This window comes from Scyliorhinus canicula, chromosome 9, assembly GCF_902713615.1.
Source record: "Scyliorhinus canicula chromosome 9, sScyCan1.1, whole genome shotgun sequence".
Lineage (NCBI taxonomy): Eukaryota > Metazoa > Chordata > Chondrichthyes > Carcharhiniformes > Scyliorhinidae > Scyliorhinus > Scyliorhinus canicula.
In genome coordinates, this window is record NC_052154.1 from 143,063,054 (window position 1) to 143,077,486 (window position 14,433).

Genomic DNA, 14,433 nt, shown 5'->3' on the forward strand with positions numbered 1-14,433 from the left:
AAGAAGGACAAAGGGAGGAGAATAGAGGAGAATCAGAAGGGAGGAAACAGGAGGGAACACACACTGGAAGGAGAGCACAGGAAACGACAACGACCACAACAAACACAGCAGGGCAAAAGAGTGCAAGAAAGCACAGGAGGAAGGAACGGCAGACAGCCAATGCAGAGGCAATAACAGAAAAGTGGGGGAGGGGGGGGGGAAAGAGAAGAGAGAGAGTGAGACCCCCCCATTGGCATCTATAATGAATTTTTTCTCTTCATTGCTGCTCTGTATCTACACCTCCACCTGGGTGGAGAGATTTGAAAACAGGACTGAGAATTGTTTTAGAAATGAGGCATTTAACAGATTCAAACGTAGATCCACAGGTACAAGGATAGTGGACAAATGGCATTTTGTGCAAGTTCAAAAAGGCATCAGAGTTTTGGTTTACCTCAAATTAAAGGAGACTGACCAGGAGAGCATTAGAACAGTCCAGTCCAGAGGTGACAAAGACACTGTTGAGGGTTTCACCAGATGATCGGAATTTAGATATATTAAATGAGATTTCAATTATAACAGTTCTTCTGTTAACAGATTAACTGGCCTATTTCTGCTCGAATTTTGAAAGCGATCCTCCCACATTGGGATTCTACCCAGAATCCATAGAATCCCCAGTGCAGGAGACGGCTTTTTGGCCCATTGAGTCTGCACTGACCCTCTGAAAATAGTACTCCACCCAAGCTCACTCTCCAGCCCTATTAAGTAACCCCCTTATCTAGCCTACATGTCTTATTTGGATACTAAGGGGCAATTTAGCATGGCCAATCCAACTAACATGCATATCTTTGGACTGTGGGAGGAAACCGGAGCACCCGGGAGGAAACCCATGCAGACATGAGAACATACAAACTCCACACAACACACAATCCAGAGACCCAAGGCTGGAATTGATCTCTGATCCCAGGCTCTATGAAGCAGCAGTGCTAACCACTGTGCCTCACATACAAAGGCTTTGAATGGAATTCAAAATTTTTTAAACTTTCCTCCCACATAAAATCTACTGTTAGTAAGGTGATATCCTTCGGTGAGTTCTAAAGGATGTTTCGCACGAACAGACTCAAAACAGCTTCTTCCCCGCTGTTACCAGACTCCTAAATGACCCTCTTATGGACTGACCTCATCAACACGACACCCCTGTATGCTTCACCCGATGCCGGTGTTATGTAGCTACTGTACCTTGTGTGTATTGCCCTATTGTATTTTCTTTTATTTCCTTTTCTTTTCATGTACTTAATGATCTGTTGAGCTGCTCGCAGAAAAATACTTTTCACTACCTCAGTTCACGTGATAATAAACAAATCCAATCCAAGAACGTTTCAATACTTCAAAAAGTCAGATGATTGGAAAGATGCTAGTATCAGGAATGTTACACATTACTTTCGAAAATTACACATAGGGTAAATACAGCAACACATTTCCAACTCTGTGGGAAGTTGGATGTTGAAACTTTGAAAGTGAGAATCTATTCATTATCACAGCAACCAATGGATCTTTCCCAATGTGTGAAAAAGCTCAAGTTTCTTTGATAAAGACATTGCACAGCTAAATAAAGGCAAATCATCCCCCAAACCAGGAAGGAAGAGATTAGGAGGAAGAGGCAAAAGCACAGGATAAAATGCTCACGTGAATTCGGTGCAGAGTTAATTTATGCATATTTAATTTAGGGATGTTCGTAAAGTCCTTGCGCGTATCCAAAATTTAGAGTATCCAATTCCACCCCCCCCCCCCCCCCAAATTAAGGGGCAACTTAGTGTGGCCAATCCACCTAACCTGCACATCTTTGGTTGTGCGGGTTAAATCCACACTGATACACGGAGAATGTGCAAACTCCACACGGACTGTGACCCAGGGCTGGAATTCGAACCTGGGTCCACAGCGCCGCAGGCAGCAGTGCTATCCACTGTGCCCCATGCCACCCTACATGTATCCAAAGTTGCACATGATAGTGAATATAAACGGAATATGATAAAGCATAATTCATAAAAAGTCTTAATGTTCATATTTTTGAGATGTTGGAACTGTTTGAACAGAGCGACAGTAGGAAAAAGCAAACTGTAAGTCACGGAACTGAAGCATAACATTTAAAAACAATTAATTCTGCTTTCATTTGCTATTTTGCTTCTATCATACGTATATCAAATATCGCGCAAACACCCTGGATATTAGTGTCTCATCCCACGGAGGATATTCCAAAGCACTTCATGCCAATAAAGACATGAATTTATATAGCACCTGACAGCCACAGGGCATTTTACAACCAATAAAGTACATGTGAACTGTAGGCACTGCTGCACTGTAAAAGAGATTATTTTTGAAGTGCAGTAACACCTACACAAGTGTGTCAATCACAAATAGGAAATGGATCACAGGCAGAGACTAAAATAAAAACAAAGTGCTGGAAAAGTTCGGCAGATCTGGCAACATCTGGGGAGAGAAACAGTTGATGTTGAACAAACATGACTTCTTCAGAACTGGAGGGGTAGCAATATGTTGGGTTTGATTCTACTGAAAAAGGTGGGGTGGGCAGTGGTAGAACAAAGAAACAAGGTGAGACAGTGGCATGGAGATAATGTCACTGGTCTAGCAATAGGGGTCCATGCTAATGCTCTAGGGAAATGGGTTCAAATGGTCGAATTAAAAAAAAAAAAATTTAGAGTACCCAATTAATTTTTTCCAATGAAGGGACAATTTAGCGTGGCCAAGCCACCTACCCTGCACACATTTGGGTTGTGGGGGCGAATCCCGCGCAAACACGGGGAGAATGTGCAAACTCCACATGGACAGTGACCCAGAGCCAGGATCGAACCTGGGACCTCAGCAGGACTAACCCACTGCGCCACCGTGCTGCCCTCAAATGGTAGAATTTGAATTAAATTTATAAATGTGGAATTACAATATAGTTTCATGGTTACTTAGAGACTAATATTAATTGTCATAAAAAAATATCTGATTTACTAATGCCTTTTAGGGAAGGAAACATCCTTACTCGAGTGTGGCCTACATGCAACTCCAGACTCCAGCAATGTGGTTGACTCTCACTGCCTTTGAAAATGGCCTCAAGCCCCTCAGTTCAAGGCAATTAGAGATGGACAATAAAATGCCAGCAATGCCAACATCCCATGAAATAAATCAAATGTCTGGGATAAATTGGAGGACAGAGGAGTTTAAAGGGAATGGTGGCAGTAAATAAAGAGAAATATCAGTCAAGAGGTGCTAATAGTAATGGGGAAATGGGGGGGGGGGGGGGGGGGCGGTTCCTACAGCTTGTATTGTGAACATTGCAGTGGACAGAAGTATGAATGAGAGCAAGATGGTTGAATTAAATGACAAACAACTGGAATGTCACAAATGAGCAGAGGTGTTCTGCAAAACCATCACCCAGTCACCCAGAGACTGTCTCCCTAGTGTAAAAGGGACTGCATATGAGCAGCAGGCTAAAAATTGTAAAGACGTACAAATAAATTGCTGCTGCACTTGGAGTGGGGGACTTGGCCAGGGAGGAGGTAAAGGGGCAGGTGTTACACCTCCTGCAATCGCATGGGAAGGGGATGAGGTGTTGAGGGTGATAGAGGACTGGGCCCAGGTATCGCAGAGGGAATGCTCAAATTGTATTACTGACAGGGCTAGCGAGGGGCAGATATCTTTGCTGATGGCATCATGATGGAGATGGCCAAAATTGAGGAAGATAATGATCCTCTGACTATAATGGGTGCTTGGGTGGAAAGTGAGGTTAAGGGGGACCATCTCTTGGAGGGAAGAGACCATCTATTAGGAGGGAAGAGAGGACGGCAAATATGTGGGAAATAGGTCAACAACATTAAAAAAAATTGGAGTACCCATTTATTTATTTATTTTCTTCCAATTAAGGGACAATTTAATGAAACCCACACAAACATGGGCAGAATGTGCAAACTCCACACTGACAGTCACCTAGGACCGGGATTCGAACCCGGGTCCTCAGCGCCGTAGGCAGCAATGCTAACCATTGTGCCACCCTGCTGCCCGGTCAACCGCATTTTTGAAGGGCAGGAGGGAAGGAGTTGAGGAATCCTTGGTTCAAGAAAGAGACATGGAAGCCTACTGCAATGTTCCAGTAAAGATAGTGCAACGAGGAAGAGCAGCACCTATACTTTTGATTAGTCACTTTACTCAACATCAAGTTCAATAACTTCAGATCATGAATTCTGCCCTCCAGATTGAATTTCTCTTCTGGGGTGGCACGGTGGTGCAGTGGTTAGCACTACTGCCTCATGCCCCCAAGGACCCGGGTTTGATCCCAGCCCCAGGTGATCCGTGGGGAGTTTGCACATTTTCCCCGTGTATTCGTGGGTCTCACCGTCACCCCCACAAACACAAAGATGGGCAGGGTAGGTGGATTGACAACACTAAATTGCCCCTCAATTGGAAAACAAATGAATTGGGTACTTTTACATTTACATAAATAGAAATGTCTCTTTCCCCCCCCCCCCCCCCCCCAACCACCCAAATACCAGTTTGTATCTTGTTTCCACATTTTTGCGACCTGACCTTTTATACTGTTATAACACCTACTCTGGATAAATGCCTTGTTTATTTGCAACCATTACCACTCTCGTTACCTTTCATGACATTTTTTATTGAGCCTCCTCCACCCTCTAATTTACCCTGACCTTCCCTTTTGTTCCACTTGAATCTCTCCCGCACTTTTTCCAACAGCATAAAACCATTTCTCGATTTGTTTCAGTTCTTAAGAGTCACATTGGACTCAATTCAGTTTCGCTTTACACAGTTGTCAGACTTGCCAAGTTTTTCCAGCACAATCGCTTTTTATTTCAGATCTCCAGCATCTACAGTATTTTGCTTTGTTACAGTAAGAAGTCTTACAACACCAGGTTAAAGTCCAACAGGCTTGTTTCACATATATCACTAGTTTTTGAAAGAGCTGTGCTCCAAAAGCTAGTGATTCAAAACGAACATGTTGGACTTTAAAAAAAAAAAAATTAATTTAGAGTACCCAATTATTTTTTTCCAATTAAGGGGCGATTTAGTGTGGCCAATCCACCTACCCTGCACATCTTTGGGTTGTGGGGGGGGGGGGGGGGAAGAGAACGTGCAAACTCCACACAGACAGTGACCCAGAATCAGGATCAAACCTAGGCACCATGAGGCAGGAATGCTAACCACTGCGCCACCGTGCTGCCCCTGTTTGACTTTAACCTGGTGTTGTAAGACTTCTTACTGTGCTCAGCCCAGTCCAATGCCGGCATCTCCACAAAATTTTCTCTGAGCTGAGCTCTAGTTTATGTTTCAAACCTCCTGGCTGAAGATATTTGTGTAAAAAAGACTGCCCTGCCCAGAGGCCGAGGTTGTGGCTCATTTTTTTTTTTTTCTTTTTAATATTTTTTATTCTCCTGCATTTTCACATTTTCTCCCAAATTTACAACCACCAACAATAAACAATTATCAGTAACAAATATGTCTATCCCCATATCAATAACAACCATCCCATCCTCCCACCAAACCCCAATCATTTGCCAGCATGTTCACACAAACAAATTACAAAAAGGAATTAGGGATTACCCATAGTCACCATTAACACACACAGCCCCCCTCCCCCCCCCCCCCCCAACCCCCCAACTAATGTTCGATGTTATCCAGTTCTTGAAAGTGCATAATGAATAATACCCATGAATTGTAGAACCCCTCCATCCTTCCCCTCAGTTCAAACTTAATCTAACCTATCAGGATCTGCCTTCAGGTGATCAACGAGGCGAAGGCTACAACATCTGCCTCCACACCCATTTCCAACCCTGGCTGGTCCGACACCCCGAATATGGCCTCCCGGGGGCCCGGGTCCAGTTTCACGTGCACCACTTTAGAAATTACTGTAAAAATCTCCTTCCAGTAATCCTCTAGCTTTGGACGGGACCAAAACATATGAACATGATTAGCATTCCCCCCCCTCCCCAACATTCACACACATCTCCTCCAAAGAATCGGCTCATCCTCGCCCTCATGAGGTGTGCTCTGTATACCACCTTCAGCTGTATCAGCCCCAACCTCGTGCACAAGGTGGAGCATTCACTCTCCGGAGCACCTCACACCAGAACCCCTCCTCCATATCCTCTCCCAACTCTTTCTCCCACTTTGCTTTGATCCCTTCCAGTCGTACCTTTTCTTCAAAAATAGCTCCGTGAACCGCTGACACTATCCCCTTCTCCAGTCCCCCTGGAGGTGTCGTCAGCACCTCCTCCAGCAATGTGGGGACTGGCTCCACCGGGAAGCTCTGTCCTTTCTGGCAAAATCTCGAACCTGCATGTATCTAAACACTGCTGCAGCCCATACCTCGCTTCCAGCTCCTTCAATTCTGCAAACCGACCCCCAAGAAACAAATCTTTTAGCGTCTTAATCCCCTTCTCCCATTTCTGAAAATTTCCATCCCACTTCCCTGGCTCAAATCGGTGGATCCCCCGAATCGGCATTTCCCTGGACCCCGTCCCAACCAGAAGTGTTGGCAAAACTGCCTCCAAATTCTCAAAGAAGCGATGATTACCGGACTCCCTGAGTATTTCCCCGAAGACATCAGGAGCGAAGCTGTTGATCGTGCTTTCTGTCCCGACCCCCTGCACAAACTCTCCTCCATTCTGACCCACTGGTAATCACCCCGTTGACTCAGCTCTGAACCCCCTGCCTGCCTTCCCCTCTGTAGCAGCACCTTCCTCACTCTGGCCACCTTCCCTCCCCATATAAACAAGGTAATCCTTCCCTCAATCTCCCTGAAAAAAAGCCTTTGGGAGGAAAATCGGTAGGCATTCAAAAATAAACAGAAATCACGGCAACACATTCATTTTAACTGCCTGTACCCGACCCGCCAGTGACAGAAGAAGACCATCCCACCTTGCCAGATCAGTTTACACACTCCCCCACCAAACTAGAAATGTTGTACCTGCGGAGCCCCCCCCCCCCCCCCCCCCCCCCCCCCCAACAACATACTTTAGAGTGAGTCCCTGCCCTATGGAATGGCAGCCCCCCCCCCCCCCCCCCCCCCCCCCGGCCGAGTCACCACAAAGTACTCTCTTGTCTAGATTTAGTTTGTACCCTGAGAAAGCCCGAAACAGCTCCAATATTCCCCCTATCCACACGCACTGTTCCTACACGTATAACAGCAAGTCATCGGCATACAAGGACACCCTATTCTCTATTCCCACCCCCACCCCACACACACACACTATTCCTTTCCATACCCCCGAACTTCTTAATGCTCAATCGAGAGTGCAAACAGCAGGGGGGACATAGGACATCCCTGCCTCGTCCCACAGTGGAGAGAAAAGTATCTCGAGCTGATGTTGTTTGTGCAGACACTCGCCCTCGGCTCCTTATATAGTAGCTTTACCCAGTTCACAAATCTTGGTCCAATCCCAAGCCACTCCAGAACTGCCATCAAGTACCCCCATTCCAAGGTTGTGGCTCATTTAATCTGAAAATCGTAATAGGTTCCTTTGATCCAAACCACCAGTGGTTTTACCTGGTTTAGCTGAGCTCGATGGGCTAGACAGCTGGTTTGTGATGCAGAACAAGGCCAGCAGCGTGGTTTCAATTCCCATATCAGCTTACCTGAACAGGCGCAGATATGTGGCGACTAGGAGCTTTTCACAGTAACTTCATATTTGTAACAATAAAACTTTATCATCATCATCATCATCATGTGCTTTATTACAGACAGACCAAGCAATCATTATACTGGTGTCCAAAAACAAGTAATTCAGTGTTAGGTTCTGATTGAACATAAATATCACGATTATCTTGTGTAACAAATAACCAAGTAAACAAGATTAAATTAATAGAGGGACATTTTGAAGGTCATAAAAGCAAATTACTGCAGATGCTGGACCGGAAACAAAAGTAGAAAATACTAGACAGACAATCTCAGCAGACTGACAACATCTGTGGAGAGAGAAGGGAGCCAATGTTTGAGTCGGGTTGACTCTTTGTCAAAAGGGACAGTCCCAAATGGAGCTCGTCAAACAAAAAATCAATCATATAGGAAACTCAGAGGCATTAAATCAAAATGTGATTAACGGGGCCAATAAGGCACACCAGCCCCTGCGTGTAACTCCTAAAGGTCACAAACCAGGAGACAAAAGCACAGCTAAGTGGAATGTCTTTGGGGGGGGGGGGGGGGGAAATAGAGGAAAATCACTGCCCAAGAATGGGACAAATTCAGGCTGGACCTTCCACTTCCTTTAAAGATAAATCTCTATATTGCATTTTCAATGTTGAAGATTAGAACCCTTGTTATCTTACAACTTTAAATAAACAGCAAGAAAGCAGAGCAACTAGTCAAGAGGAACAAGGCCCATTCCAGGAACAGCAGAGGTAACCGTTTTGAGATTTGTGCTCGAGGTATAACAGCAAAGATCCGAAACGTTACTCTCTCCACAGACGCTTGTCGAGTTGATCCAGCATTTTAGGTTTTTAATATAACATTAGCGGGAAACTTAATGGAATGGGTTAGGTAATCAACCGAAAACTCAATAGCTTTTTCTCCCCCTGGCAATGTGCAATCGAATTGTCCTATAAACTGCAGATCTCGTAACCAAGGGTCATTGAAGCCAAATGAAATCAACCAAAATCAGCAGGTCAAACATTCAATTTTAAACCACTTAAAGGCTAGCTAAAAAAGCAGATTCAACACAGAGAGCTTCCTAAACCATTTGCCACACGCAGCCCAGCTACATTAGTTAAAGAACCCCACAGTTCCAATACACATCCTCCTAACTCAACCGATATCATTGGAACCATTTAAAACGGAGAGCCAACTTTGGGCCGAATTAGTTCCAACCCAACTCTATCCACTTCTGGCATCACCCTCGCACAAGTTTGGTTTTTAAAACCACTGGTGGTTTGGATCAAAGGAAGCGATTACGATTTTCAGATTAAATGAACCACAACCTCAGCCGCGGGGCAGGGCAGTCCTTTTAAAATAAAAACACCCGAGTAAAATATCTTCAGTCAGGATACATAAACTAGAGCTCAGCTCAAAGAAAATTAAATACCCCCCCCCCCCCAAATTCGATTTCTGGAATCCGAAGGAGGAACTCAACACCTTGGGACGATAACGGCGGTATAAAAATGTTATTGGGGATTTCTCCCGCCCCCTTTCGGATGCAGTTCTCTCTTCCACATTCCCTCATATTAATAAAAGACCATTAACCCTTCTCGCCAGTCAGGCGGAGGAGGCAAAAACAGCGAACTCCGGGTTGCGGTGGTCGCCAGAATCTCCCCCTTTTTATAAACAATTCCCTCATTAACCTGAGGACCAGATCCGGGTGGCGACACCTGTTACACGAGACTTGGCGGCAGCTTCGCCTTCTGTCAGCCACAGGCCGGCAAGCTTCAACTCGGAGAGAGTCCAACATGAAAACGCTCAAACTTACCGGACTGAGCCATTTCGCTGGCCGGGACATCGTTTTTTTAAAAAAAGTTACCAAAAGAAAAAGCGCACACACACACACAGGAGGGAGTGTGACACACCCCCTCCCCTCAGACTGTGGGAGGTGTCCGAGAGGAAAATACTTCAGGGAATCAATCTCCACTCGGGGAATGTGGACCGAGGCTGATGTAAATACAAAAGGCGTCGACCAACAAACGAGGGAAGGAATGTAAATTGTGAGTTTGGTTTGTTTTTGGGGGGGGGGGGGGGGGTGCAGTCAGTGTAAACAGCTCCCTGGGACCAGAGCGGATTTCACCAGAAATTCCTGCGCATTCCCCTTTGCACTTAACCATTAACCTTGAAACGGGTGCGTTGCACAGAGGGAAAACAGAAGTTGCATTGCGCAATATGGGAAAGGGGGCACTTAATACCAGTGGCACACAGAGTGGCCAGTGCAGTATTGGGAGGGAGGAGAAAGTCCACAGCTTGAGAAATGGTGTGGGGCGGGCGGGGGAGGTCAATCATTAACAAAATGACATAGCGCGGTGAATGTACCTGCTCTGCGCGCTGGGCTGAGAGCCACCAGCTTCAGGGTCAAGTCCATGACCCGGGCTCTTTCCCGCACGCTTGCCATTATCCCGGGAAATGGAACTGAGGCCAACACCCGAATTATAACCCGGGGCGCCGCCGCAGTGGATTGGACCCGCCCATGTGAACTTTTAAATAAAGAGGGGCACACGCCCAATTTCCCTTCCGAAGGCACGCTAACTAGTTTCTGTATGAACCAATGGAGGCCAATGTCAGCCTAATTGCTGTGCTTTCAGCGGGTAGCACTCACAGCTGTGAGGTTTAAACCCCACTGCAGACATTCCCAGTCCAACGCAAGGTTGGTTCTCCATTGCAGCATTGAGGGAGCGCTGCACTGTTGAAGGTGCCGTCTTTCGGATGTAACGCCCTCTCCGTTTGGCCTGAAAGTCCCCATGGCAATGCATTTTGAACAATAGGTTCACTGGTGACCTAGCCAATATTTACCCCTCAGTGAACATTGGGGGAAAACATATTATCCTTTCATTGCTGCTGCATTTCGTTCTTAATATCTTAATAGTGATGATGTATCAAAACAATTAATTGGCCATAAACATTGTGAAGGACGCTATATAAAGGCTATATTTCTTTTCTTCAAATCTCTACAATCGCCAATTTGCATTTATGAAGGATCTTAGACATGGCAGAACGTAATTTGACACTGAGCTAGATAAGGGCACCTAACCAAAAATTTGGCTAAAATGGTTAGTTTCAAGGAGCATTTTAAGTGGGCAGAAAAGAAGAGAGATTTAGGAAGGGAAATCCAGAGCTTCAGGCCCAGTAAACTGCCAATGCTGGAGCAAAAAAAAAAACTGGTGGCGCACAAGAGGTGAAAATTAGAGGAACGTAAAGGTTTAGGAGAGTGCCAGGCTGGAGAATGTGGAAGGAATCAAAATCAAGAATATTTTGAGGCATTGTTTAGTGGGGAACCAATGTAGTTTACTGAGCACAGGGCTGATGGGCAGGATTTTCTTCCTCCTGCACAGAAGGTGGAGCCAGTGGCGGTCGGCAGGATCATCTGAACCTGCCATTGTCAACGGGATATCCCATTGAATCCCACAAAACATGAGGTGGGGGTGTGTCATTGTCAGAACCATGGTATCCCGCCAGCATCAACGGCCAGAAAATCCTACCCAATAACCAAACTTGGTGAGAAATAGGGTACAAAGTTTTGGAGGAGTTCAAGTTTACTGAGGGTGCAAATTGGGAGCCCTGCATTGGAATAAACAGGTCTCGAGGTAACAAAGGCAGGTGATAAAAGCAAATGACTGTGGATGCTGGAATCTAAAACAAAAACAGAAAATGCTGGACAATCTCAGCAGTTCTGACAGCATCTGTGGAGAGAGAACGGAGCAAATGTTTCGAGTCATAAGTGCTCTTCCCCCAAGAGGAAGACATTACTGAAAAACAGTCAATTAAAAATTAACACAAAAAATGCTGGAAATACTCAGCAGGTCTGGCAGCATTTGTGGAGGGAGAATGCAATCAATGTTTCAAGTTGTGAACCTTCAACAGAGCTGTATTATGTATTGCGCGCTAACCGTTTGCACCATTGGAGCAGATAACTTTCATCAGAGCTGATAAAAATCACAGAATCTTTACAGTGCAGAAGGCGACCATTTAGCCCATTGGGTCTGCACTGGCTCTCTGAAAGAGCATTCTACCTTGTCCCACTCCCCTGCCTTATCCCCATAATCTTGCACACTTTCTTTTTGGATAGCAATCAAATTACCTTTTGAATACTTCAATCAAACCCACATCCACCATCTTCTCAGGAAGTTCATTCCAGACTCCAACCACCCTCTGGGTGTAAAAAGAAATCCTCACATCACTAGAACTCCTTTTGCCCATTTTTTTTTAATCTGTGCCCTCTAGATGTACTTTTAAAATATATATTTAGAGTACCCAATTATTTTTTTTCCAATTAAGGGCAATGTAACGTGGCCGATCAACCTACCTTGCACATCTTTGGGTTGTGGGGGTGAGGCCAACACAGACATGGGGAGAATGTGCAAACTCCACATGGACAGTGGCCCGGGGCCGGGAACGAACCCGGGTCCTCGGCGCCATGAGGCAGCAGTGCTAACCACTGCGTCACCATGCCGCTCTCATATCTTTTTTTAAAAAATTTAGATTACCCAATTATTTTTTCCAATTAAGGGGCAATTTAGCGTTGGCCAATCCACCTGCTCTGCACATTTTTGGGTTGTGGGGGGAAACCCACCCAGACACGGGGAGAATGTGCAAACTCCACACGGACAGTGTCCCAGAGCCGGGATCGAACCTGGGACCTCAGTGCCGTGAGGCAGCTGTGCTAACCACTAGGCCACTGTGCTGCCCTTCGCTCTCATATCTTGATGTACTCTTGCGAGGGAACAGTTTCTCACTATTTTCTCTGTCCATACCCTTCAGAATCTTGAATATCTCAATCAAGTCTCCTCTCAGCCTTTTTTTTCTGCAAGGAAAATGTAGCAGCTTTTATGGAAGTGAAATGAGGGAGGGTGGAAAATGAACAAAAGGGAGGTCTGTTAATAGGATGGAGCATGGGAGACATTAAATGACAAAAGAGTTGGTGGGGCAGAGCCAAAGAGTAATAGGATAAGTAAAGAAACAAAAGATGGGTCGAGAGGAGATATCAATAGCAGAACAATGAACAATTGCCATCCAAAAGCAAAACAAGAAATCAAGATTAAGGCAATCAAGATGAAGAACATGCAAAGAAAAGGAAACACAATGGGGGAACAGAGATTCTTCTGAAATTATTGAGCTCAATGTTGAATCCAGAAGGCTGTAAAGTGCCTAATTGAAACACAACATCATTTCAGTCCTAATTGATCAGTTCCTTACCCTGAGAATGTTTACCCCTGTTTTAGATTCCCTGACCAGCGGATAGAAATTCCCAGCGCCTACACTACCAACCCCTTCAGAATCTTCACGTTACCCCTTCAGAATCTTCAACGTTTCAATGAGATCACCTTACAGTTTTCTACTCCAGAGAAGATTGGCCCAGTTAACTCATATCATAGAACAATCCTCTCGTCCCAGATACCAATCTAGTGAGCCTTCGCTGTGCCGCCTCCAATGCAAGCCGATCGGTGGGCCCTGATTGCGGGGCCAGATCGCCCCGCGCCTCCCCCAGGACCCCGGAGCCCGCCCGCGCCGCCAATCCCGCCGGTCAGGTAGGTGTTTTGATTCCCGCCGGGAAGAGGTTTGACAGCGGCGGGACTTCGGCCCATCGCGGGCCGGAGAATCGCTGCGGGGGGCCCGCCGACCGACGCGGCGCGATTCCCGTGCCCGCCAAATCTCTGGTGGCGGAGAATTCGGGACACGGCAGGGGCGGGATTGACGCCGGCCACGGGCGATTCTTCGACCCGGCGGAGGGGTCAGAGAATCCCGCCCCAGGAGTGGAAAAAGCCTGGACAAACAGCAAACGATTGAACCGGCCGATGCACAAGGCGGTGAAAGTCAGAGTTAGCCAGAGCGAGAGGGACCGGCCCGTCGCACGAGAAGCCCCTCCCCTCCCCTCCCCTCTCTCACCAGGGGATGGGTGGAGGATGTTTCTCTCGCGAATTGAGGGAAAATCGGGAAGAAACAAATTGGACATACAAGCTGCGGTGAAGGGTGCGGTGGCCGAAGCTCTGGCGACCATGCAGGTGGCCCTGGACAAAGCCGAAAAGCGACTGGAAGCAGAAGGAAACAATTAAAGAACTGGAAAGGGCTGCAACTGACCAGCGTGACCGGATCGTCGCCCTGTAAAAGGAGGTAGCAAGGTTGGTCGCGACACAAGACAACCTGAGGGGAAAAGTCGAGGACTAGGAGAACCAGTTGAGGCGGCAAAACCTACGAATTGTGGGCCTTCCGGAGAGGATCGAGGGTAGGATTCACACAGACTATGTGGCCCAAATGATGGGCAATCTGGTGGGAAGGGACAGCTTCCCCAACCCACCAGAAATCAACAGAGCACACCGGTCGCTCCGACCAAAGCCCAAAACTGGGGAACAGCCGAGGGTGATAGTTGCAAAGATGCACCAATACCAAGACCAGGAACGAATCCTGCGTTGGGCAGGCAGTCCAAAAACTGTAGCTGGGAAGGTCACAAGATCCAGATTTATCAGGAAATTGGGGCTGACCTGGCCAAGCGTCCGGCTGAATTTAATAAAGCAAAGGCTGCGCTGTACAGAAACAGTGTAAGATTCGGAATGCTATACCCAGCCAAGCTCTGGGTCACGTACCAAGATAGGGAGCACTTTTTCATGGTCCCTGCAGATGCAAACATGTTTGTTGCAGAGAACGGACTGGAGAAGCGGCAGCAGGAGCAGCGATGAAGAGCCCGCAGAATGAGACTCTGAAAGCACAGTGGAAAAAAAATGTTTTTCCCTTTACATTCTGTACAGCCA

At 46.4% G+C, this 14,433-nt stretch overlaps 1 protein-coding gene across 3 annotated transcripts in view; it reads right to left on the reverse strand.

The window, feature by feature from the left end:
- LOC119971759 (DEP domain-containing protein 7-like) overlaps positions 1–10,126 on the reverse strand; it is a 64,412-nt gene extending 54,286 nt beyond the window's left edge. For 2 of the 3 annotated variants that reach the window (XM_038807819.1, XM_038807818.1), the window contains exon 1: positions 10,007–10,126. In XM_038807819.1, coding sequence (XP_038663747.1) covers positions 10,007–10,085 — 79 coding nt within the window. In that variant the 5' untranslated portion in view covers positions 10,086–10,126. Of the gene's footprint in view, positions 1–9,455; positions 9,661–10,006 lie in introns of those variants that run through there. The other variant, XM_038807820.1, reaches the window with a different exon arrangement.
- Positions 10,127–14,433: the final 4,307 nt, after the last annotated feature.